Source organism: Numida meleagris, chromosome 9 (assembly GCF_002078875.1).
Source record: "Numida meleagris isolate 19003 breed g44 Domestic line chromosome 9, NumMel1.0, whole genome shotgun sequence".
Lineage (NCBI taxonomy): Eukaryota > Metazoa > Chordata > Aves > Galliformes > Numididae > Numida > Numida meleagris.
Genome location: NC_034417.1, coordinates 8236451 through 8261143, shown reverse-complemented (window position 1 = coordinate 8261143; position 24693 = coordinate 8236451). Strand labels below are relative to the sequence as shown.

The 24693-nt window shown below is 45.1% G+C and overlaps 1 protein-coding gene across 1 annotated transcript in view; it reads right to left on the bottom strand.

Annotated features, from left to right (window-relative positions):
- Positions 1-24287, bottom strand: part of MYO5A (myosin VA) — a 95569-nt gene extending 71282 nt beyond the window's left edge. Inside the window, exons 1-4 of the mRNA XM_021407510.1 lie at positions 24087-24287; positions 9047-9157; positions 7418-7589; positions 634-778 (exon numbers count right to left, since the gene is read on the bottom strand). Of these exons, the coding sequence (XP_021263185.1) occupies positions 634-778; positions 7418-7589; positions 9047-9157; positions 24087-24287 (629 nt within the window). The remainder of the gene's footprint in view (positions 1-633; positions 779-7417; positions 7590-9046; positions 9158-24086) is intronic.

Sequence of the window (24693 nt, the reverse complement as noted above, 5' to 3'; positions counted from 1 at the left end):
AAAGCTTTCCTTGGGTGACAAGTTTGTTTTCATGCAATAATTGAGGAAACGAGGACTTCCTGCACAGCTGTCATAGTGTCCTTAGAGACGTTGTTTTAGGGCACTCTCCGTGCAATCAGTCCTTTGCTCCCTCTGAATTCTAGTCAATAGCAGTCAAAAGCAGATTACATTGTTGGGACTCTGCTGATACAATTAGCAGTCTGTAACAGCACACAGCATTCATGAGCCAGGTGATTTCTCCGTCTGTTGTCAGTCTCATATACAAATGTGAAACAGTTAAAAATTTTGCTTTTTTTCTCTTTAAAAATCCACCAATGATTACAAAGCATCTCCACAGCTTGCAAATCAAATTAAAACTACATAATCTTATAAAGCACCAGGCTAATTTTAGACCTAAATTCTAAAGAGATCTGCAGTTATTCCTGTTACCTGTCAGCAGCCAGGATCTCCAGGGCATTTGTAACATTTTAATGTTCACTAACTTGGACAACTTACCCTCTTGTGAAATGCACTGAAACACTGGATAAAAAACAGATCCTGAAACTACTTCGTGAGTCATAAATTAACAAGAAGTCTGTTGGCCTGAAATTTTAAACCTTTTATAAACTCCCTGAACTCATGTGGTCTACAAACCTGGCCATCTGCTTATATGCTTCTTCTGCCACTGCAAAGATATGTGGATCCATATCCCCCATATTTTGGCCACTGTACGCATTGATGATATCTTCGCCATAGATAGGCAGTTGTTCATAAGGATTGATGGCCACTAAGACGATACCTACACAAAGAAAATAAAACAAAGGGAGTTATTAACAGTTGTCTCAAAATAATTTTTAAAAAATGGGTTTAACATCAACTATTGTTCTAATCTTTCTAAAAATATTAACTAGAGAAGAATAACCCACACGCTTTATATTGCTGATTTCAATAGATATTTATCCTGACCTTGGTTTTGTGCACAAAAAGTAGAATAAGTTTACTTCTATCCTACTTCAGGGCATACATCAGGAACAGCTTTTTACTCCACTTCTCCACCCACCTGTTCTAAAGCTAGCATGCATGAAACCACACCACCAGATTCAGAGTGCATCCACTCCTAATACAGCATACAGTGCGGTACATTGATCAGCGTGCAATGCATTCCCCCTTTAACTGTAAAGGTACCTGGATTTGTGAATTACAGCTGCTAAATGGCCTCACCAGCATTTTGTTATGTACACTGCGTTAACCCTTCAGGAGCTACGCTGAACCCAGGACACCCCTACAGTTTTTGTTACAAAGAACAAAGTAGAGTCGTGGTGTAACGTGGATGGCTTTACCAGGGGGCAGGAACAACCTCCTGCCTGTAGGACACTTCTGACAGGGGTCAAAAGAATACATCACATGGGGCTGACACACAGAGGCACGCAGTCAAGTCAGGAAATTAATTACACCTCTAGAAGGCACCACAGGATCCACGTGCTGTTATGTCTATATGTGGAACTTCTTACCCCTTCCACCTTCTAGTTTTTCAACCTTTTTTATGCCAATCATCACCACAGCACTTCTAAATTCACACCATCCTTTTGCTCTCCCAAAACAGACCACCTCCAACTCCCTCCTCTTTCACAGAAAAACTCAGTCTTAATCCGTACATCTTTCCTACCCACAAAGTGACATCTGAAGTGGCTTTGGTCCAATTTTCTCTTCCACAAGAAATGGGGATTTCTCTGCCCACAGAGAGGGTCTGAACAAGAACTACTGACACTCTTCTCTTCTGCAGTATTTACTGTGGGCAGGGAACACTTATTTGCTCCATGCAGAAGTGAAATCACTGATCACTGACACATGAGACCCGGCCATTCCAGGCAAAATCTGCTCTCTTGACAGGGCAATTCTTCCTCATCTTAACACGTGATATAAGCAGGAAACAAAAAAAAGAAAAGAAAAAACTCTAATTTTAACTGCAGCCCACTTTAAAAAATACGACCTCTTCTTATATTTGTATTTCAAGGTGCTCGTGGCTGCATAACATCTGCAGCAAGCATGCTATAGGCACTCCTTGGACAACACATCCCTCAGTACCCGTGCTGAAAGCATTTCCACAGCATTCAGCGCATTTCTAAATTTACCCAGAAATTCACACAGGCGCACACTTCCTCAGGGCTCCCAGCCCTCTGCTCTGAGCAGATTAGTGCTGTGATTTCTATCTCAGGAACTTTCCATGCAGAGCTGGGAGAAGGGAAGTGAAAGCATCTGTAATCTGCCTCTGCTGCTGTGAATATCACCCCATTTTTAAATCCTGACATGTATTTATAAATCGAACACCAACCGTAGCAAAAACATTCAACGTACTTTTCAAAAAAGAGACCGGAGAGACCTTGATGTATTTCCTCAACTATAATGCAAGTTACAGGTCTGGGCACGCCTATCCAACCCCTGCCAGTGTTTTTCCACCAAATGACTTCACCCAAATGACTCAGTAACTCAAGTTAAAAGTCGCTGTAAAAATGTGTGCCAAGCGTAACGCTGTAATGACAAGCCAAAAAGGAAAAGGGGTGCGGGAATACAGGAGCTCCGTGCTAGTAGACACCGCAGTGCCCGTCAGGTACACTGGGAGTCAGCAGCTGGGGGCTGGAGCGGGCCTCCGAGCAGCCCAAGGTGCTCAGAGCTGCTCCTGGCACCACCAGCCATGTCCCCAGGCCTCAGGGAGCCAGGCCAGGGCAGGAGAGCAGCGAGCAGCCAGCCCAGCAGCCGCCAAACCAGCAGCCCCAGCCTGGCCTTCCACAGGCTGATCTTAGCATCCCTAACGTGCCTGCAGCACAGCAATGGCAGCGTGCGTGGAGGATCAGGACGGGCTGCAAATCCAAGTCAGGAGAGCTCAGTTTGGGACATCAGAGTGGCTACAAATGATGGCTGTAAAGGCAAACACTGGGAAGAGGTGGTGTTCTAGGGACCTGTGATGCTGCCAGCAGGAATGCCTGCAAATTCTGCAGTATAAACAACTGGGAAGCACCTCTGGATCCTGATGTTCCACGAGGATCTGCCTGCACACAGGAACGCTTAATCCTTTCTTCTCAGCATGCTTCAGTGACACATGCCAAGCCATACGGCCTCAGGATTCACAGACCTGCTTCAGTACCAAACATGAGCCACATTATGACTCCTGGTTTCACCAGTAACGAGCTACTGCCAGGCGCAGCGATGAGAACCGACTGCATTTTACCTGCGCTCAGTCCAAGCCACTAAGCTGGCTCTGCAGCAGCAGGAACTGCAGGTTTAGCTCTGGCACTGAGGGCCGGATGAGGCTCTCTGCAGCAGTGCTCCCGTGGGAGCGGGCGCATGTGCCTGGCTCAGCTAATTAGCCAGGTCTGCTAATTCACCAGCACTTGTTCCAATACTCACACCACACAGCTGATGTTTGTCAGCACTTCTGTGCAGTGCTGCTTGTTACCAAAGCGTGCATAGCACAGTGGCAATGGAGGAGTCCCTGTGGGACTGCTCATTGTAGGGCAGGTGGGCTAGGTGACCTTTAAGGCTCCCTTCCAACTCGAATAGTTCTAGGAGCCTATGACTCCATGTCTTCCCATAGAGAAAGGGACGTGTGCTAGACAACCCAGCCTGCCCCATGCCAACAGCCTTTGGCACTGAGGCAGTAATGGATGGGCTCCTAAAGACTCTTGAGCTTGCACACATATTCAAAGAGACTTAAAAAAGCCATGCAAAACTTCAGACAATTCCCTCCTGCTTCTGGCTATGCTGGCAAAAACGAACCCTTGAATTCAAAGCTGCAGCCCCATGACAAGTCTCCAATATATTAAAGGACTTAATTGCAGCAGTGGCTGGCAAAATCAACAAGTTACCGCCATCTGGAAATAACCAGAACAAGCGAGGCAGGAATTATGCGCTTTCTATGGAACTTTTAAATCAGTCTACCTCCCAGGATAATAATTCTGAATAATTCATATATAACTTATTTTTACTTCCACTAAATGGTATTGCTGTTTTTATAAGAAATATTATGGCCCTTCCCACATTGTGTGTGCTTTCACTCCTGTAGTTACAAGAAATTTTGTTACTTTTTGTTACTCTTTTTGCCATTCTTCTAACATATACCCAAAGTAAGTGTGGCCAATTCTTTCATTTTGAAAGTATTCACCCATCTGTGGATAAACCAGATTTAATGCAAACACTTTCTTAACTTATTAAAGTTTTCTGTCCTTCGCAACAGGCAGTATTTATACATCTGAGCTAACAGCAATATTTACTGAGTTTTGATCAGTCATAGCAGTTTTTCCACACAGGCAGTCAGATTTTCCCTTGTAACCCTTCAGCTTTCTTCATTAATTCTTCATTCCATACTCTCAACAGTAAAACAAAACAATAAATCAGCTCTGGATTTCTGGTGACAGGCTGCCTTGAAATTAAGAAATCGGGAGTTCTTCAGTTTAAAAGTCTGGGTTACCTCAAAGTGAAATTGTAAAGAATTTAATATCCATTCAACTTATCACGCTAAGAAAAGAAAAACTGAATTAATTGCTAGGGCCATGGAAATTCATCCATTCCCAATCTAGTTCTGCTGGTTGAGGATAGCGTTACCATAATTCTCTTGGTGGATTAAAGCATTTTTTAATCTCCTTTGGGCTAAATCAACTGGGTGAGCTCAAATCACCTTCACCGAGTATTTAACCTAACCTGGCTAATGCCAGAACCAGAATAAGGAGGCATATACAATTACTTTAACAGGCAGAACTCCAAGACAATGATCTTCTGAAGAGGGGAAATAACATATGCTAAGGACAGAAACGGATAGTGATTTGGAAAGTGACTGTCCTTGGCCAAAGGATCAGGTTTTCAAAGGCTTTATTTTACTTGGTGTACAGCATAATGTCTATATGCCCACCATCCAAGACAACAAACGCACAGCACACCGTACTCTTTGGTTCATCAGCTGGTGTAAGAACTCACTCACCTGCACTGTGACCAGCTGAAACTCCCACAGTGCCCAGTCCACATATTTCTACCTCACCCACCATGCGTCTCACAGAAGCATCACTTGGTACTGGGGAGCAGAAGGGCTGATCAAGCTCAGCAATCCCAAATCACTGAACTCCATGAGCTGCTAAAAGCTCTCCAGTCTTAGGAGAAACTATGTAACATCGGCCAAACCCACACCTAAAGCAGCACTAGGACAAGCATAAAAACAACTTGTCTTCTCAAACAGCAAAACAAAACCAGCAGGCAACACACTCCTTTAGAAAGCCTGTCACAGGATGCTAAACATAATCCATGTTTACAAGCAAACAAAACACAAACCGGGCAGACTGTCTCACAGGACAGGCATGGCTGTACTTGCAGACACTACACTCATAAACTGGAAACTATTTACAAGGTCGAGTCGCCCTTTCACTGAACACTCCCCCACCAGGAGCTTTGCCACGGGGACACTAGGGACAGAAATGTGGGCTCTGTCCAAGACAGCAGAGCTGAGAAGTCTGGGGATTAAAACGTACCCTCAGAAGGGGCTGCCCAGAGTGGCTGCAGGGTCTCCACCACTGGAGATACTCCAACCCTCAGATACTTTGACTGGTCAAAGCCCCGAGCAACCCATTCTCATCAGATCTGTTTGTAAGAAGGGAAGTCTTCCTGGAAGACTCCCAGAGGTCCCTTCTAGCCTAAATCATCTGGTGCCTGTGGTCACGCTCTGTGTGACAGGATGAGACACAGGTACGTATCATCTCCCACACCTACGGGAATGAAGGCTGCCAGCAAGCAGAAGGAGGCAAAGTCTGATTCAGGCCCCCATGGTCCGGACGCTGCTCAGAGCAGGACTGGGAACAGATGCCAGCATTCTGCTGGGCTCCCACAGATTAGGAACAGCTGGCATGAGCAAAAGATGGCACGACACTAATGCCTGTGCTCTGGCCATCATCAAGTGCCTAACATGCTGCTTGCCGTTGTTCTCCACACCCTTCATCATGGTGGAGATGTAACAATGTCCAGAACAGGAAAATCTGACTCGTGGCACGTTCCACCTGCAGACCAGGACAGGACAAGGCCTTATAATGCAAAATAGAAATTTCTACTTCAGATACCAGCAGCCACGATTTGCTGCTATCCCTCAAAGGCCATCCTGCAACATGACATCCACAGCCTTGTGAAAGCCTACTCTACTGCCTGCAAAGAGGGACAAAGCACAATGAAATCATGAACAGCAAGTCCAATGTATGGTAACATCAAGAAGGCTCAATATCCTCTGGCATGCAGTAACAAGAACTGGAACTGTCCTACAAACATTTGATTAGAAACAAAGTTAAATTGTGTATTTAAAAAGAAATCATGGGGCATGTTTTCTGCTGGCATAAACTGAGCTCTGATGAATATGCAAACAGTAATTTAACTACATGTACTGGAAGAATGTGTCTTTGTTTTAATCAGACAATCACAAGAAGGAAATTTTTAGTATCTCACTTCCAGGAATCACATCATCATATTATGTTTTCTTTCACTCAGACCAAAATGTTAAAAAAACAACAACAACAAAGCCTAATGACTTAAACTGTTTCCTATGCACTACCACAATGTCCAAAATACAAGCAAACTAAAGAAATATTTGAAAAGTTATCAGACTGAAAATAATGAAAGCTTATATTAAGAAGTTAAAAATGTGTTTTGACTAAAAACTAAAATTTAAAAGAAACATGTGCACGCAAGCCCAAAATCATTAAGCCTAAACTATCTCTCAGTGCATCCTTAAAACAGACAACTCAGCTGCAATTTTGTCCCTACAATGAAGTGCTTGTTGAAGTAACTTCCCCGCAGTTTGGCTGTCTGAAAATATTACAGGCATTACAGCTTTAGGTAACCTCTACTGTGATCTAAAAGGTATTTTTAAACTTCACACTGTTCATGACTGTGAATAGACAAGCATCAGCTCATGCACTGTTACAAATGCACTCTCATAGTTCCACTGACTGGAAAACACAAAAAGGAAAATAAAGGGATATCTTCAGTACAAAGGTATGGCAGCTCAATACAGATGGAGGCAATCAAAGGCAGGAAGCAATAAATCCATCAAGCAGCAAGGCTAAACTCCTACATCTGCAGCGTGTGAAGCTCTCCTCCAGCCAATGCCTACCTACGCATGCCTAGGGGAACAACAGTCAGCAAGGAATCCCATGGCTAAAATCGTTGAATACAAATTATATAAACAGAGTTTACTGGGAAGCTAGAGGAACATCAAGTAAAGTCAATTTTCTCTAAGCCTTAATACTTTCAAGCCTACTTGATGCACTCACTGACCACAAACACGGGGACTTTCACAAGAATAGCCCAACCTACCCCATCATTAAGTTAAAAGTACACATTTCAATAATAAACTTTTCCTGTCTACTGAAGTCTCTGTGAAGATTACAGGATAAAAAAAGACAGTACTTGCCACAATAGGTATAAATGAGTTTAGAGTCTATAAATCGAACTTTGAGGTTGTGTAGAACAGCAGGTTCGTGGAGATAACTGAGCGCAGTGAGGTCATTTTCACCAACGAGGATGTCAGGGTTTCGCAAGGGGGGAAGTTCCTTGGTCTTCGGATCGAGGCAATATTCTAGGTCCTGAAAATCAAATGGAATCACACGTTGAAGGAATTGTTGCTTACACCTCTTCATTCAATCCCTCCCACCATTCTTCCCAGCAAAACATTCACAAGGTATAAAAACACAAGATAACAATTACATTGTCTGGTGATTTGGGTTAGCAGTTTGTTCTCCAAAAGTTCCCAAAGGGGTTTTCTACACGCAATGGGCAACAATAAATGTATTTCATCTTTTTAAACAATTACTTAAACAAATGCCTTGCTTTTGCTGCCAAATCTTTTTATTAAATAAACTGAAATGTGTTTTATCACAAATCTAATTAGTTCTTCATATTATTTTCCTCTTGAGCAGGACAGAGGAAATAAATTTCCATCAGCCTACAGCCAGCTTTACATACAATAACAAGACACAAGAACGCTGACAAGCACAAGAATGTTATGAAAACACAAATTGAAAAAAACGCTACTTATAATTTACACAGATTTATGCAAATTAATCTCTAGTGTAGATGTTTTAATTGCATCTGTCTCTGGAGGAAACAATACTTCATTTACCTGGCATTCTCTTGTCCCAGTACAAAGTGTCTTAACTGGCAAACATCAGTATTCTACCACATTCAATATGCAAGTGTGCAGCATCGCTGCACAGTCTGGAATGTGGAGGGTGGAGCAAAACTGATCTTGTCTGATTGAAAAGGTTGTGCTCAGTTTGCCATATCAGAAATATGAGTGAGTCAAAGAATGAAATTCATTCAAGTAAAGTGTTTTAACTTAGGAGCTATTCTATACATATAATCTGCTCATTTTACTTAATTATTATGTAGACCTCCATCTGAAAATAGCATGTAAGCTGCCCACTGGTAAGAAGAAATTAAAAATAAATCTTTGAACTACTGCAGGAGATCTTTATTTTCTATGAGAAGACCCGAAGGACCACTTCCATTATACACTAACATTAAATAATCATTTAAATGGAATAAGAAAAAATAAACAGGCCTTCACCGCAAGGATGTGATCTTTTCATAGAGATGTCATCCCTTCCCTACACAGCACACCGTACCATTCTGGCAACGCTCTCAAACCTTGCCCCGTCCTATCGATATTAACTTTCTCATGGCTATGCTCAACTTGAAAGTCACCATTTCTTTCTGCAGCACTATTCTCCTTGTGGCCCACTGGTGTATCAACCAGGGTTACAGCTTTAACAGCATAGGTAGAAAAAATATATATACAACTGAATAATTCAGACAGCTGGATATAACCAATATCTTTGTTATCTTAGTTTTTTAAAAAAATCAGGCAAAATGGAATTCTGTAAATAAACATAATTTGTCACAGAAAAAGTACGACTCAAGATCTGTGGTCAAGAATAATTGCACATATATAAATAGGGCTCTAGTTTAACAACATCACTTCCTGTGTTAGATACATCAGTCTCCCACGAACAATCAGTGAGAATTTAACATGCAGACCTACCTTGCCCTCTTCAAGTCGAAGCTGAAGAACTTTATCTCCAGGTTTATAATCTTTCAGAAGTTCTGCTGACTTCCAGACCTCCTCTGGGTCAGGGATCCAAACCCTCGCATACTGCAATATAAAAACAACAGGAAAAGATCAGTGAATTCTTGAAGCAATATCAATAAATCATCAACATATATGATACCAAAATCTTTTTTTTCCCCCTTTTTTAAATACATCTGTTTATAGCCAAACGTTTAAGCGAAAGATAAATTGGTTAGCACAGAGGAAGTGACTAAGTTATTCTGTTGACACAAGGCTACATACATGTTGCCTTCACTGCCTTTCTGCAGAAAGAAAAAGCCATTTCCTATGCAAAATAATGTTCCAAGACACACATTCATTGCTGAAAATCAATAAAATAAACTACTTGTGTTTACAGAAGTCAAAAACTTGGCTACCAAAAAATCACTTAAGAGTAGCTCTTCCGAGCAGATTGTAAATGCATTTGCAGCATAAGATTGTACAGTAACAGCTGTTATTATGTGTTAGTTCATGGCAGTTAAAAACAGGGCAAGTTCAAAATGAATTGTCTCCAGAACGCCTAACGATAAAAACTGGAAAGATTTGTTTGAAAGTCTCTCCAAATAATAGAGAAGAAAAGTCTAATTCCAGTTGCCATTGTTTTCACCCAAGCCAAAGGAGCGGGCCTGCTCTCTGTCAGGCTCTTACAAGTGTCACACGTGTGCCAAACTCGTGCAGCTGCCTGGCTGTGTTCTCCAATGCCAAGTCATGGAAATGCCACAACAAAGAAGGATGGCTCATCTCGATGGCTTCCGTTTGGTGTGAGCTGACACGAACAATCCCTAACGACAGATTTTAGGAAACATCCTTGAATACAAGCCAAACCAAACAAAAAAGTCAAAAAATAAAAAAATAAAAAAGCACCATTTTCCTATTGCTCATGTTCAACACCCAAAATAAATTAAAAAATGAGCTGTGGAGTACTCAGTACAGGAGAGACATGGACCTGCTGGACCACGTCCAGAGGAGGGCCACAAAAACAACCCAAGGGATGGGACACCTCCCTTATGCGGACAGGCTGAGGGAGCTGGGGCTGTGCAGCCTGGAGAAGAGAAGGTTCCAGCAGCCTCCCAGTATCTACAGGGGGGCTATAAGAAGGGAGGAGACAGACTCTTTACTAGGGTCTGCTGTCACAGGACAAGGGGTAACAGTTTCAAATTAAAAGAGAGGAGATTTATTCTGGGTATAAGGAAGACTATTTTTTAACAATAAGGGTGGCGAGGCACTGGCCCATCCTTGGAAACATTCAAGGTCAGGCTGGCGGGGCTCTGAGCACCTGATGGGGCTGTCGGTGTCCCTGTTCATTGCAGGGGAGTTGGACCAGACGGCCCTTGAAGGTCCCCTCCTACTTCTGTGATTCTGACACCAGCTGCTGCAGTACTTTCCAGTTCTCTTTTGAGAGTGCATTAAGAACCCCGCCAAGACTGACAGAAAAGGTCCTGAAAGAGTTAAGATGGTTCTGAGTGTTCAATTAGTTATCAGCAAAAGGAAACTGGAGGAAACTATTCAAAACAAGGAGCTGCTTCCTTCCATTTGAGATCTGCAACAGAACTTCGCGCTGCCTTCTTGTTTTGGGGCAGGAGCGTGGCAGCGCACTCCCAGGTGCAGTCAGGCAGGTACCGCTCTGCACTGCCCCGGGCAGCACTGCTAACTCCAGCAAAAATACTGCAGCCCTTTTAATTACCAGGCTTCGACATCTCATTTGAAATACATGAAACTGCTGAGCGGCAGCGGCTGAGCCCCATGCATTTCTTCTTGCAAAATCAGGTGCACTCACTCCTTTCCGAGGCGCGGTCAGTGCCGTCACTTCGGCGCTGGTATTTGTTGCAGTGTTACTGAGAGCTGGGCTGGATTTCCCCCTCACCCTTAGGAACATCCTAAGCCTGGTCATGCCTCTCCTGAGTCCAGAGAAACCACACGAATAGCAATGATTATGAGAGCTTTCAAAAGAAAAGCAACCCCACAATAAATGAATATACAAAGTTATCAAAAGCAAAACTGTGGTGCCTGGAAGTATTTCAAGCTTCACAAGGTAACTCACTTCCCATGCTTTGCAGCCCTCCATCTGGGAAGCTCCCCCTCCCGACAGGTGCATGCCATGAGTAACCTGGTTCTCTTCATAGAGTGAAAGCAGACAAAGAATGAAATGAGGGTTTAAAAATGCACTTCTGCTGTTTCCACTAAAGAACACCTTCTCTTCACTTGCTCTTCAAACAAGAGATTCACTGTAACACCAGATGCACATACACCCAACCTATCCCAGAGCACCTGTTGGCAGAACTTCTCTTAACTGAAACCCCAAAGCCCGCCGGAGGCTGGGGAAGTTTCTCAGCTTAACACAAAGACACCACCCTATCAGTCACAGCTGAAGACAAAATGTGCATGGACTGCACTTAGTCCAATGTTTATGACTTTTTATTCCCTCAACTAAAGCAGCAGTTCCTCACCTACACTATTTCTGATGGGAAACCACAAAGAAAAGGTAATACAGAAGAGCTAAGCTACAAATACCATCTAGATAGAAGGGCCAGCAGGCTGGTCACACAAAGTTTTTCCAGTGTTAAAAAGGCAGCAGCCTTGAAAGACACAAACTTTAACTTCAGGCAGCAAATGTTGCACAGCAGTTTCTAATTATGTGATCTATGCCAGAATGAAATAGGCACCTCTAATTTATTCTGCCGAAACTGTACATTTTCTACTGTCTACAGAAAGGAGGGAGAAAGCAGAAAACAGATCACCATAGAAACTGGGTTACTAGAGACAGCTGAATCTTCCACATGACATAACCTCACAGATGCTAAAGTCATCCCTAAGAGCACTAAGCTGTAGCATCACTGCCTAGCCTAAAATCCCAGCCAAAGAAACACCTGGTAAAAAGAGCAAGTAGGAGTAAAGAGAAAGATAGTCCTAACCAGAAGCGGTGAATCATTTCTCAGCATTCTCACCTCACTAACTTAGCAGAATGGTTTGCAAAATCAGATTTTCATTCTATCTTTTGCATAATCCATTGATGGTAAAATTCCATGGCCATAAAGCCTTTCATGTGCTCCAAGCCTAAGCAGAAGGCAAAGAACCGACACCGGTGGAAACAAGACCAAGGTTGTCTGGGAAGTGTGTTACTCTGGTATGCCTAATATTCATCCTCACTTACTGACATACAAAAGCAAGCTTATGCCTACATTAAAATAAGATGAAAACATGATAAACTTCTAGTGACAATGAATTACAAATTGATCTTCTGAAAAGGGGAGGAAATTCTAGCCAAAAATAACACTGAAATTGCAGTAAAAATGACAGCAAGAATCAAAGTAACTTTACTGAAATTGTGCTCGATGAACTAGAATGAAAACATTGATAGGGAGATAACAGCTCGATTGACTCAAGGAAAAGCAGTGAATGAAGTTTTAGGAAAACACGGCTGTAGCTCACTCTAAACTAGCTTCAGAAACCATCAGAATGAATAGGAAGCACGTTGATGAGATAGCTGTGAATTCAAAAGGAAAAAGAAATAACTGAATACATATAAACAGGGTTATATCAAAACTAAATTTCTTGCCTAGACTCTTCCAGCCTCAGCAGTGATGCCAAACACCATCACCTGCACAGTCACACGGACGGACGGAACCACCAGGCTCCATGCTGGAAGGACAGCGTGGGCTGCTGCAAGGCAGTACGCAGGGCTATGGATAGGATGGCTCCGGGAGAGTTCTCAGCAGAACAAAAAGACAAGGCCATGTTTTCATTCCTCACTGGCGGGTCAGAAATTTCACTGCATTATCAGAATTTCATATAATAAGAAAATATAATAGAAGATTGCTACGTTCTCTAATACCTCATGATTTCATCCTAGATCACATGAACAAATCAGCAGACTATAACAATTATCTATCAAATGAGACCATATGACTCACAAAGCTTCTCTTCTGAGATATTAACCTCTTGAAGCACAAATTGACATTGCTGACAGAACAGAATTAGAAATGCAAGCAGCCCAGCATTGGCTTCAGCAGTCAGATTTCCACTTCCCTTGCATAACCACAATTATTGCAGGAGGTACAGCTATTTGTCCAGCTTAGCAGCTCTTCTGAGATGCACTGAAAGACGTCACAAGGTGATCTATACCCTAACAAAAACAAACGGGAAATTTCAACCCAACAAAGCCGTCCCTAGCTTCTAAGACCTGCCCTTATACTTGATCTCCTATGGCTTTCACTTTAGCAAAGATGACCGAGTTTTTCATCTACAGACAGCCTTAAAACCCACAGCTTTCAGGTGCTAATCATGAAAAACTTATGACAGGCATTACCTCTTCCTCCTTCACGAATGACCTTATTTTGGGGTAGGAACAAAGCAGTTCGTTAGTGTCTGGATCAAAGAGATACTGGCAGAATGAGCTGAAGAAGGTGATGGAATAGCAACAGCCCAATTGGACCAAACTCCTGCAGCGTGAGCCTGTTGCTAGCTCTGAGCATGGCCACCTGGAGAGAACAGTCTGCATCATTAAGGGAGGAAAAGGAAAAGTGCCTGTTAGCAAGGCACAGCTACAAGGCAGACCAAAAGCTGTGAAAGGTTGTGTGAAACAGCTGAACTTAACTATGGAAAATGCTTACTTAGTAGAATAGGATTTTCCAGGCTGTGCAATGTCCTTGGGTAGGATTGGTCTGAAAACCATTGATGATGCTCTTGGAATAATTAGCTTTCAGCCTGCATTCTCCCTTACACTGATCTCACCATGCCAACACCACGGGTGGCAATTCTGAGCCTAAAAGCACTTGGAAAAACTCTCTCTTTTGTACTAATAACACAAGCAGATGCATGTCCAGGTGAGTAACAGGCTTAAACACAAGTCTTAACTTGACCTAGATCATATGCAGAGATCCTGATCAGTAACACGGGAGGCAGCAGCAGGTCCCAGTTCTCCCAGTGCTGAAACCAGTGTGATTTTTGCAGTCCTCCCATACAGATGCAATCCCAAGGAAGCACTGCATTTGTAGTAACAAAGCATTGCCGCTGGTTGCAGTACAAAAAGAAAGACAAGACTTTACTGTCCTGTTAGAAAAATGGCAAGTAACCAGGAAGGATCAGAGAGTAGCCAAGGACTTCGCTTCCATGACAAGCAGGATGCAAAACCTCTGAGCAACTCATCTAAATTCTTGTTATGACCTGAGGGAAACGGCATAATTAACTTTCCAACAGAATCACAACAAAAATTATTGATCTTCTTAACAGTAGTAGCACTCTTTTGGCATGGAATGTATTTCCTGTCTCGTTGCTCAGCAACAGCCATTTCTATACCTCTTGTACAGTTTAGGACCTAATATTTATTATGTATTAGCTTAAAAAGACATTAATATTATATATAGTGGGGAGAACATCAGTGACCATTTATATTAATGCTTTATATGTCAAATAATCTCACATAAGATATTTCTCTAATAGGAAGACTAAAAGACTACCACATAAATCTCTAACTCACAGGAAATTTCTCTCCCCAAGGTTCCCCAAACTTTTCAGTTATTATTAATATCTGAGTTTCTTAGAACTGCTGAACTCTGCAGATATCTTGACTAATATACAATCAATTTTCTTCTGCATCTAAAACATATTTTGCACATTTTTTAAGGGTCAAAGAGAATTCAGCTAAATACTTCTGCCTGAAACTTCTGCAGTTCTCATTCCAGGCTTGCAGGGTGAATAAGCAGTCCTGCATTCTAACAGCTCTTTGTTGCCTTATAGCTAGGAAATCACCACTTCTCTCTCAGACCTCATTACTCGCACATAGTTATGATAGTAAATAAGGAAAAGAGTTCTAAATTTTTATTGGACTTTACTGCTATATATCCTTATGAGATCAGTAAATTAAATGAAACAGAAGGTCAAGTCTCACTGGTGCCTCGTCACACAGTTTGTTTGTAACACTCTGCATAGTCAGCCCTTCCATATACCCAAGGACTGCTAAACTGGTGAACTCAGGAGTCTGAAGGAATCATTCAGACCAACAGCTCCTTCTGCTAACAGCAGTGTAATGCATTTTAAGGCCAATTTCAAAACGCTGAACTTTAAGATGTGTCTTTGAGCTTAAATAAGCTGAAACTTCCTCCTATAGAAAAGTTACACTGATATCCTGAGATGCTCTCACATACAGCTTTCACTGAACTCCATAGATCGACATCATCTTTAAGGGTTACATAAGCAGAACTAGGAAAGGGATGGAAAAACAACGTACCATAAAGCCCTGGGACAGCATGGTACCCCCGGGACCAGAATGGCAGATGGGAGTCCTGGGGCCCGCAGGCGGCCGCTGTGCGACTATTAATATGCACCCAGGGAGTGACTTACAAACTCATCCTGAGATAAACAAGTAGAAAACGAGTCGTGAACAACATCAAGTGATGCCACCAAACGTTGCAGTCGTCTAACCAGGCCTCTGAGACACCTCCGAGCTGGTAAAGGTCAAACGCAGGGACAGGCCAGAGCAGCAAAAAAATACCACAGAACAGCGGTTCTCCTCAAGAACAAGAGCAAATGAAGAGTGAACTCCAAAGAACAGAGCAGCACAGCCATGAAACCAATAACTGCCAGAGGTCTCTGTGTGTTTAACTAGCACAATCACTGCAGAGATGAATTTAAGAAAAAACAACGTAACAGTTGGGGCATATAAACCAAGTGTAGCAGCTTGGCTCCCTCACTGCAGAGCTAATCAGCAGGGCAGGCTCTTCTGAAGGTTGCTCCAGGTGAAACTAAAAGCTGAAACATGAATACGTAATTGTATGCAGAGGTGAATGTGTTATGCCTGCATCTCCCTCTCCGCTAACCATCGCCCCAAGCTAGCAGCCACACCGCAGCAGGGAGTCACTGCCACTCTGCCACAGCTCCAGCGACCAAAGAGGCCTACAAAGATGGAGGAGGGTCTAAGGACACAGTGTGTGAGGAGCGGCCGAGTCCCTGCGCTTGCTCAGAGCAGAGGAGCTGAGGGGAGGCCTATGGCAGCTGCAGCTCCTCACAGGGAGCGGAGGGCAGCGCTGAGCTCTGCTCTATGAGGGTGGTGACAGGGCCTGAGGGAACAGACAGCATGGAGCTGTGTCAGGGGATGGTTGGGGGTTAGGGAAAGGCTCTGCACCAGAGGGGCAGATTGGTGTCTGCAGCACGCAGGGCTAAGCATGTAAGACACTGCACCCTTTCCTTTCCTGCATGCAGGGAAACTGCTTCCACTGAAGGTCTTTTCTAAAATATATTTTAAAATATTTTTAAATATTTATTTAAAGTATTCTTTGTATTTAGGACCCGGTCACTTGTGAAAACTCCTACCTTGTCAAGCGTGTCTTTGGTACAAGGTACAAACAAAATGGGCCTGAGCTATGAGTATCCCACCAAGAACCACTGCAGTACAATTTAAAATTGCTCGTTAGCCATTGGGAAAATGTCCATCAACTCACATTTACATGAAACTTTGCCTTACTTAGAAGTGATGCCAAAAAAAAGCTAAATCCCAAACCCAGGCTACATATGTATGCTACTACAGGCAATTCTGGTCACCAAACTAAAATGTAAGGTTTTTTTTCTTTAAATATTAAAATTATAGCAACATCTCTGCTGAAATCCAAAGAACATGATCCCCCTGGAAATCCACACACTGGGAGTGATATCAAACCATGAAACCTTTGCTTTGCACTGTCAAATCTATCAAAAAATAGTGAATCTATCAAAAAATGTTCTTCATCTTTAAAAGCATTACTTTCTACACTTCATGCTGACTGTACTTGACCTTCTCTTTAATGTCATAGGGAAAGATTTGGTTTATAATTAGTCATTACTATATCATACAACATACTAGCTATCAAACTGCTGCCCATTCAAACAACCCTCCAAGGTGCTGCGTGCAGTAGCAGCATTTACCAGCCCTTGCTTTGTTCCCCAGCTCCCCTTCCACACCTGGCTTCCCATCCTCCAGCAGCAGCCATCTTCAGCCAGCTGCTGAACTCTTGGTCTGTGCATTATTCAGTTGTGATGCCAGCAGCACAGACTGAACACCGCCACACAGCTCAGAGAAGTCACATGAAGTCCTGCTTTGGTATATTTTGAGTCTGACCACATGATGTTCCTGATAGGGTTTAATTAAGGTTGTATTACCAATTCCACAAAGCTAAAACACATTTTGCAATGTCCGCGCAGACGCTCGAAGCCCAGCACAGCCACACTGCTCCCAATGAAGCGTGAACGTTTCAGTCATCGCTTGAGGCACAAACAAACGTATAACCAACTTTTTGAATAAGCACAATAACCTCATCAAAAACATCGACTGGAGGCGTGATGCCTGTCCCCAGCTAAGCAACAGCCAACTGTGCTGAGTAAAGTTCTACCTGGTAAAACTCGAGTGTTGGTTCACACCCACAGAACGGGGTACACAGTGCAGTGTGTCTCAACCTCTGCCGTCAAAATGAAGGCCAATACAGAATTATAAGCTGGTGATTTCAAAAAGAAATTAATTACAAAACTGCCCCAAAGTACCTCCTAGCACATTCAACCTGAAAAACACGCTAGAGTTACGTCAGAGAGTTGCAGAATAGCGGCCACGAAAAAATTAAGGGCAAATGAAAAACTACAGCCATCCCCTGAATACTAAGCTAATGAAACAAGTTCCACTGAAGAAAGAATATGAGGAAAAGGCTGCATGACGTCACGCTTGTCTCCAGACCATGGAAGACCATCACGTCTCTTACAGATCTTTACACGATTACTTTTACATGACACTGATTTCAGTTCCTCGAGTTCTTACATGGATGTACTATCTTACAGAAGCATTTTTCAGTGATTTTGCCCAAAGCTCCTGGAAGGCTCACCTACGGCAGGCAGGACAACCACACCATTTTGTGCAATGCGCCGCACGACCCAAGCTGTGCCGAGGGAAGCTGGAGCTCCCAGCGCTGGTTGCAGCTGGTTGCCCATTTTAGGTTCATAGGCACTGAGAGAGGAAGCGTTGTCTTTTGTCTCAGTGTCAGTGCTTCAGCAGAGAGCCATCTGCATCTCTGGGATGAGATTATTTGGTGTATCTAGCACTCCCTTAGACAGGAAGGAGAAATAAAGGCTTGCATTGATGAGGCAGATGCACTGAGCCGTGCTGTGCTGCAGCACTGGAGTTTGAGACAAGGAGTTATTGAGAAAAAAGCAGCACGGCCGTGGCTGATCACCTGGCACACAGCGGCACAGACAGGTGAATATTTGGGTCCGGAAGGCATCTAGAGCACAGACAACTGCTGACTTACCTGTGAGCCAGACAGCAAAAAATGGAAGGAAAGACATCTGGTATAAACGCTGACAGTAGGCAAGGCTGTACTTTTCTGAGTACTTTTCTGTAAAGTTGGATCAAGTCCAAACAGTCCTTCTGGTTTCACTTGACAAAAAGTCACACAAAAAGTACAATACCTGCTGGGTGTTCTAAAAACCCAAAATGAATGACTGCAAACCACCGCATTAAGTTAGTGTGCAACTGGTTATTTTAGTTAAACTGTACAGAAGCTCCAGCTTGAGATGCAATTATATTAAAAGAGAGCTTTGACTGCCTTGGCCCAATTTACTCAGGGAAAACCAGTTTTACTCAGCTAACTCAGAGCAGAATTCAGCCATTACAGCCAAGTCTACACCACCAAAACCTCGCTGCAACACCGTAACACAACCTGACGTCAGTGAGCCCATTAACGGAGCCATATTTAGTCTCACCATCGTTCCATAGGTAATTAACAGCAAGTCCTCATGCAAGGAACTAGAAACGGCGTGAGCAACCTGAACAAGTTTTAGCACAGAGACAGCGGGCAGGGTGACGCCTGCCAGACATCCTCCACCGGGGCTGGGGAAGCCGAAAGCAGAACTGGGGCCAACAGCCGCGGCGGGGCCGAGATGTGCTCAGAGGGAACCGCGGCCTTTCTGCCTGCCCAGGGAGAGCCCAGAGGAAGCTCTGGGGCAGCCACTGCCGTATGGCCCGGCACCGCCAGCACCACTGCCCGCCTCGGTCAGCATGGAGAGCTCTGGCAAACAACAACGCTGTGTCAGAGAGAGGAGACAAATCAAAGCCGTTCACCACAGCTTAGATTTGTGCACTTAGCCTTAGAAAAAGGTGTACTCCACTACTTTCCCCTGCTAACACTGATAGCTGACCGTTCGCACATCCCTGACATCGCCCTCGGGTTTCAGTGATATGGCTGTTAGAACAAAGAGGTGCACTCTGACATCAAATTTGAGCAAATTCTGCTAGTACTCCTCATGTAAGACTCTTCTAAAGGAGACAGTGTCATAAACAATGAAATCATTGTCTGAAATGTTTGAAAATAGTCTTCCCTATATATCTCCAGATCATAAACCAAAACTCTATTTGCTTTAAACTCTTATTAATAAGCTATTACATGATCAGAGCGACAGTCTTCGCCTCTGTTAAAACCGAGAAAACAACCAAACATATTCTACTTACTTTAACGTACACATATTCTAGAACATCTATTTCCATCTTGTATCTCTTGTGACACAGATTTTCAGCACTTTCCAAGGCAGTTGTTTCCTTTCCAAGCAAAACAGGCTTAACCTCCATGGAAAATCTTTCTGTCTCTCTTGTCTTGCTGCACAGTAACTCATAAGGCAACTTGAGAATCTCAGCAAAACAGCTGAGGTCATCTGCTTTAAAGATATGTATGAATAACCCATGGAGTCTGCAGGGTAACGTGTGACATGCCATGCTGGGGCAATGAATTCCCTCATTGTTAGGCCGACCCATAATACTTTAGTTTCTCTCTCCAGCTCTACAAAGTGTCCTCCCATCAACCACTGAGCAATTGCAAAATTCTCTCGGCTTGTGATAATCAAATGGAAGAATTCAAAGGCACTGCGAGTAACAGCAGCAAGATTTCATGATTTTTCACAGCCATTTACAAAAGACCATATGGGGATGCAAATCCCTCAAATAAGTATCTTTTCTATATTTAGAACTAGGCTAGAAGCATGCAGTCTGCATCTAACCACACAGCAATCTTACGAAACTTTACCCGACAAGTCATATTTTCCCTCTGTGTTAACTACTTGCTATAAAGAGCGAATGAGAGCTCTTTAAAGCAGTGCTGCTTTAGCCTTTATATTTAATTTTAAAAACAAGACTCTCATCACACCAAAGCATAAGCAGCCTGGAAGAGTCTGCTCTCAGCCATCTCCGTTGTCTCATCTGAGCAAAGTAAACTCAGCAAGCCAATTATCCTGTTAATTACTGGTGGCAGATTTTATTTGATGTGAATTAACCTGAGAGCTTTACGGGCAACCATACCTGAATGATCTTGACTGCTTGTCCTCCAGCTCAGTCCTGATACTGTTCCCTCAGACCTACCACCACTGTGGTGACCTCTCACTGATATCTGCTCATCCTCTTTTTATCTCCTTTTCCCCTAACACTTTAAGAAGCTTTACCCCAGCCTGGAGGAGCTCCATGCCACAGTTACTCAAAGAACGTCTCCAACAGCACTTGCTATTGTCCCTCACTAAGCAGACAAAGAAATCAAATCCATGCCAATAAGGAAAACAGTGCAATGCTGGGGAGCTCAGGTGACCCACCTCGCCCAGCACTGCACGTCGGGCTGTTGCCTGCAGAAGGTTGGGGGAGAGGGCAATGCTGAGGACATGGGCAGCCCCGCTACCTCCCCGAGATGGTGAGGAGCCCGGAACACAGAAGTTCCTCCTGAAAATATGCTCTTGCTATTAAACGTTAAAACTGGGCTTTAAGCAGGTGATAACTTAGTGCAACACTGCATACGCAGAGCTTAACACCAAGAGCTTGGTGGGTGAGCATCCCAATGACATGTTTCCCTTTGTGTTCCCGCACAAATTATTCTGGGCAGGCAAACGATGGCAAAATTATTTCTCGGCAATAAGAGGAAATAGAAGGTCAAAGCCTTGCAGATGTACAGGCTTGATTTCAAAGCATAAAATTAAGCAATAGGATTACTCACACCAGTAAAGATAAAGCTTTGTAGAGGATCAGAGTTAAGCAAAGCCAGGGTTAAGCAAAGCCAAGTCATTCCGAGAACACGGAGGAAATGATGCAGTCCCAAGCAAAGGCTAACACAAAGCTCGGGCCTGGCACCGGGCTCTGCCCATAAAGTCCCTGGAAGCCTTCCTGCTAGCGCTGGTAAACGGGCTCTTAGCAACCCCATCGGACTCCATCCTGCATGCAGCTCAGACGTGAAGCCAGCGGGAGGAAGAAGTACTGTACAAAGAGCCTGTGAGTTCGGCACAGCTTGGGTGCTCCATCTCAGGGGGCCTTCGCATGCTTTCCCACTTACTTGAAAGTTTTGGAACAGATTTAAAGCACTCAAATTCTTAGGAGCATCGCCCTCCAAGACAAAAATATACATCTGTGGTGTACCATGAGCGGGACTACAGTCTATGGCAATAGCTTAAGCAAAAAGACAGAAGAGGAAATAGTGAAAGTTGCAGACATTAAGGAAATTTCCAAGAAACATGGGTTGACTCTGACCCAGACTGCTCTTTCTGCAGCAAGAACCACCTACTTCTCAGGGAAAATACAAAGTTCTTCCCTGCCACAGAGGAGCAGAGCAGAAGATAGCACATGGAACATAGCTTGATTTCATCACCGCCGTGACCGACCGGCAGCAGCCTGTCCCCACGCCGCTGCTTGGCCCCGGTCCCACCGTACAAATGCTGCAGAGTCAAGCCTGACTGCCACGGCACCAAACACTGCTGCACGCCAGTGAGCACAGAGCTGGGACAGACATAACCTCCACACCTCTGGCACACAAATCAAACAGCCCAACGAGGAACGTCTGGACGCGTGCTCCTGGACACATACAGGTGTGGGGATTCGAGAAACATAAGCTGAAGTCACAAAATGTGAGTTACGTGGGGTCCCTTGGGCACACGCTGTGTGCTGGTTTCTCTGCACCCTGCAGCCACTGGCCCCGCGCCACTCTGCCCTCAGCATCCACACTGCCCATGGTTGGGTTTACTGACACGTCTTGCTTTTATCCCTTTAATCCTATTAAGAACAGACCACCAAAACCAGATCTTGTGATACGGGATGCTTCTGTGACTTCAACCAATTCAACCCGCTCAATGAGCAACTTCAATAGCAGAAATGCTTTCTCTAATTCTGCGGAGATCAAACGATGAGTCTCGTTGAAGTGGGAGACCAGCTATTGTAATGCCGTGGCCTCAGAGCCAAGCAGCTGCCTGCAGACAGCACAGTAAGCAAGAAAGGCATTCTTGTGAATTTTTGTTCCACGCAGTTCCCTCCAACACTTCCCTATGTCAACTCAATGCTACAAACCCTCAGATGGAACCATTTCTCCACCAGAAGTGAGGGCCAGCTACTGAGCTCCGCTCACCCATGCCTGTGGTCTGCAGGGAGACTGAGTGCTGCTCCCTGGAAGGCTCAGAAGGGACATTTCTGCTGCTGTCACTGACACTGGGTGAGCTCACCTGAAAGATACTGGAAAGGGAGGGTCGCAGCAGGGATCAAAGTGAATGAATGAATGAGTTGGTAAATAAATAAATATGGTGAACCTGGCCACGCAAAACTGACACAGAAACGCCTTGAGAGGGCAAAGCAGTGGGCTGCAGGAAAACAGCACAAAGCAGGAACAACCCAAATCAGGGAAAAAAGGAATGAAAATGAAGCACGTTATGATTTCACTCAGTTCCCAAAGTCTCATAACTTTCAAAAACTACCTTACAGCAGGACTATTCATCTGCCTTTGAAAGCGTTCCAGCGGGACGACAGAACACAGCCCAGGGGCACTACGCACACTAAGAATGCCAGGGACACAGCCCACGGAGCGCCCCAACACTGACGCTAACGCCTCCCAGCAGAACCTGTATTCGTGGCGCTGCTGGGAGCGGCAATGCACAGCGCAGCACAGCTCAGGCCATTACTCACAATTAGCTTTGCCAGCCCTCCAACTTGAGTTCACACGTCCAGATTAACTACAGCGATGCAGAGCAGCGAGGCTGGCTATGTGATCACTGAGCCTGGACAGCCACCCTCAGAAAACACCTCAGGAGAGGCCAACAACCCCTTTGCACAGCGGTCCCCATTACTGATGTATCTTCCTAGCCACTACCAGTGACGCCCAGCACACACAGACTGGATGGTGGATGGTGGGCAAGGGCAGGCGGCCGCAGTGTGCTGCTCCAAGACACACACACACAGCACGCAGGCAGCAGCGCCGCGCCGCAAATGCATTCCGTCCTGCACCCACCAGCGAGGCACACCTGCCAGCAATGCCACGTGCTGGGTGTGGTGCTCTATTGGAAGCTCTGGTGCTTTAAGGAGCTGTCCTGAATGACAATCCTGGCTGTGCCTGCCAGAATAGAAGAGATGTGAAAGTCACTCTTTCTGTGCCTGCATATGGCTCTAAAGAGGACAGGAACAGCCTCGTGCGAGAGGGAAGCACGGGAGCAATCCTGCTGTCCTCAGTCATCCAGCACAGCCACTACTGGAGGATGGACTGGTTTTAGTTTTTTGTTCTTTTCACCTCTGTGCACTATGACCTTAAATCCGCAATCTGTGTCACTTAACCCGGGGTGAGCTCCGTTGCCACTACTCGTGGAGAAACCACACCTGACAGAGCAGCACCATGGCCGTGCTCGGGGAAAGCAGAAGGGAGGGACGTGCTCCTGCAGCTGCCTGCAGCCCCAGTGCCCTGCCCTGCACCGTGCGGCCCCAGAGCAACTCAGCTGGCCAGAGCAGCAAACCCAAGGTCAGTGTTTGACACGGAAGACGAGTACTTCTGATTAACTCCTCGTGAGAGATTTTACCTCACCGTCATAGTAAGAACATCCACAGAGAGGGAATCAAGACTAACTTCCCAAAGTAACTCCTTATAGAGCTGTGCACCGCCGAGTGCTTCGGAACAACCCCGCAGCTCCGTTGCTCTTTTGACCTGAATTTTCTTCCCTTTTTGCAAAAAGTTAATAGAGATACACGTCCACGAGACACGGAACGGAGACGCCCATAGACACTCAGTGTGATGTGGGCCGTGCACCTCGGGGATGAGTTAGGAGTGTCGCACAGGTGGCTGCGGACCTCGATGGCTTTCAGAGGGCCGCACGTGGACTTCGCCAGCTTCCCGAAAAAGCTATTGGAGGGTTTGACGTGTTCGGGGCCGGTGACCCCGTGCTCCATCCCGCTGCGCCTGCCACTTCTCCCAGCCGTTCTGCACCAGGTGCGGCCGAGCAATGGAAACAAAGCGCTGGACGGACAGCAGCCCAGCCGCCCCCAGCTCTCAGGCCGAGCCGCGGTGCCGACGCGTGGGGAGGACCCGCGGGGGCACGGGCCGCTGGGACGCTGCGGACACAGAGCGAGCAGCCCGCGGAGGTCTGCAGACCGAGCAGCCCCTGGAGGAAGCGCACGCGCCGCCGCCGCCGCCGCCGCACGCCGTCTGAAGGCGCAGTGTCATCCCAGAGGCGAGGCTGCACCGAACGCCGCTCCGCACGGCAAAGGACGCCCCGACGCCCCGCGGATCCCGGTCGGACCCCGCCCTGACCCCGCAGCGCCGCACGGCCGCGCCCCGACGGGCAGCACCCCCGGC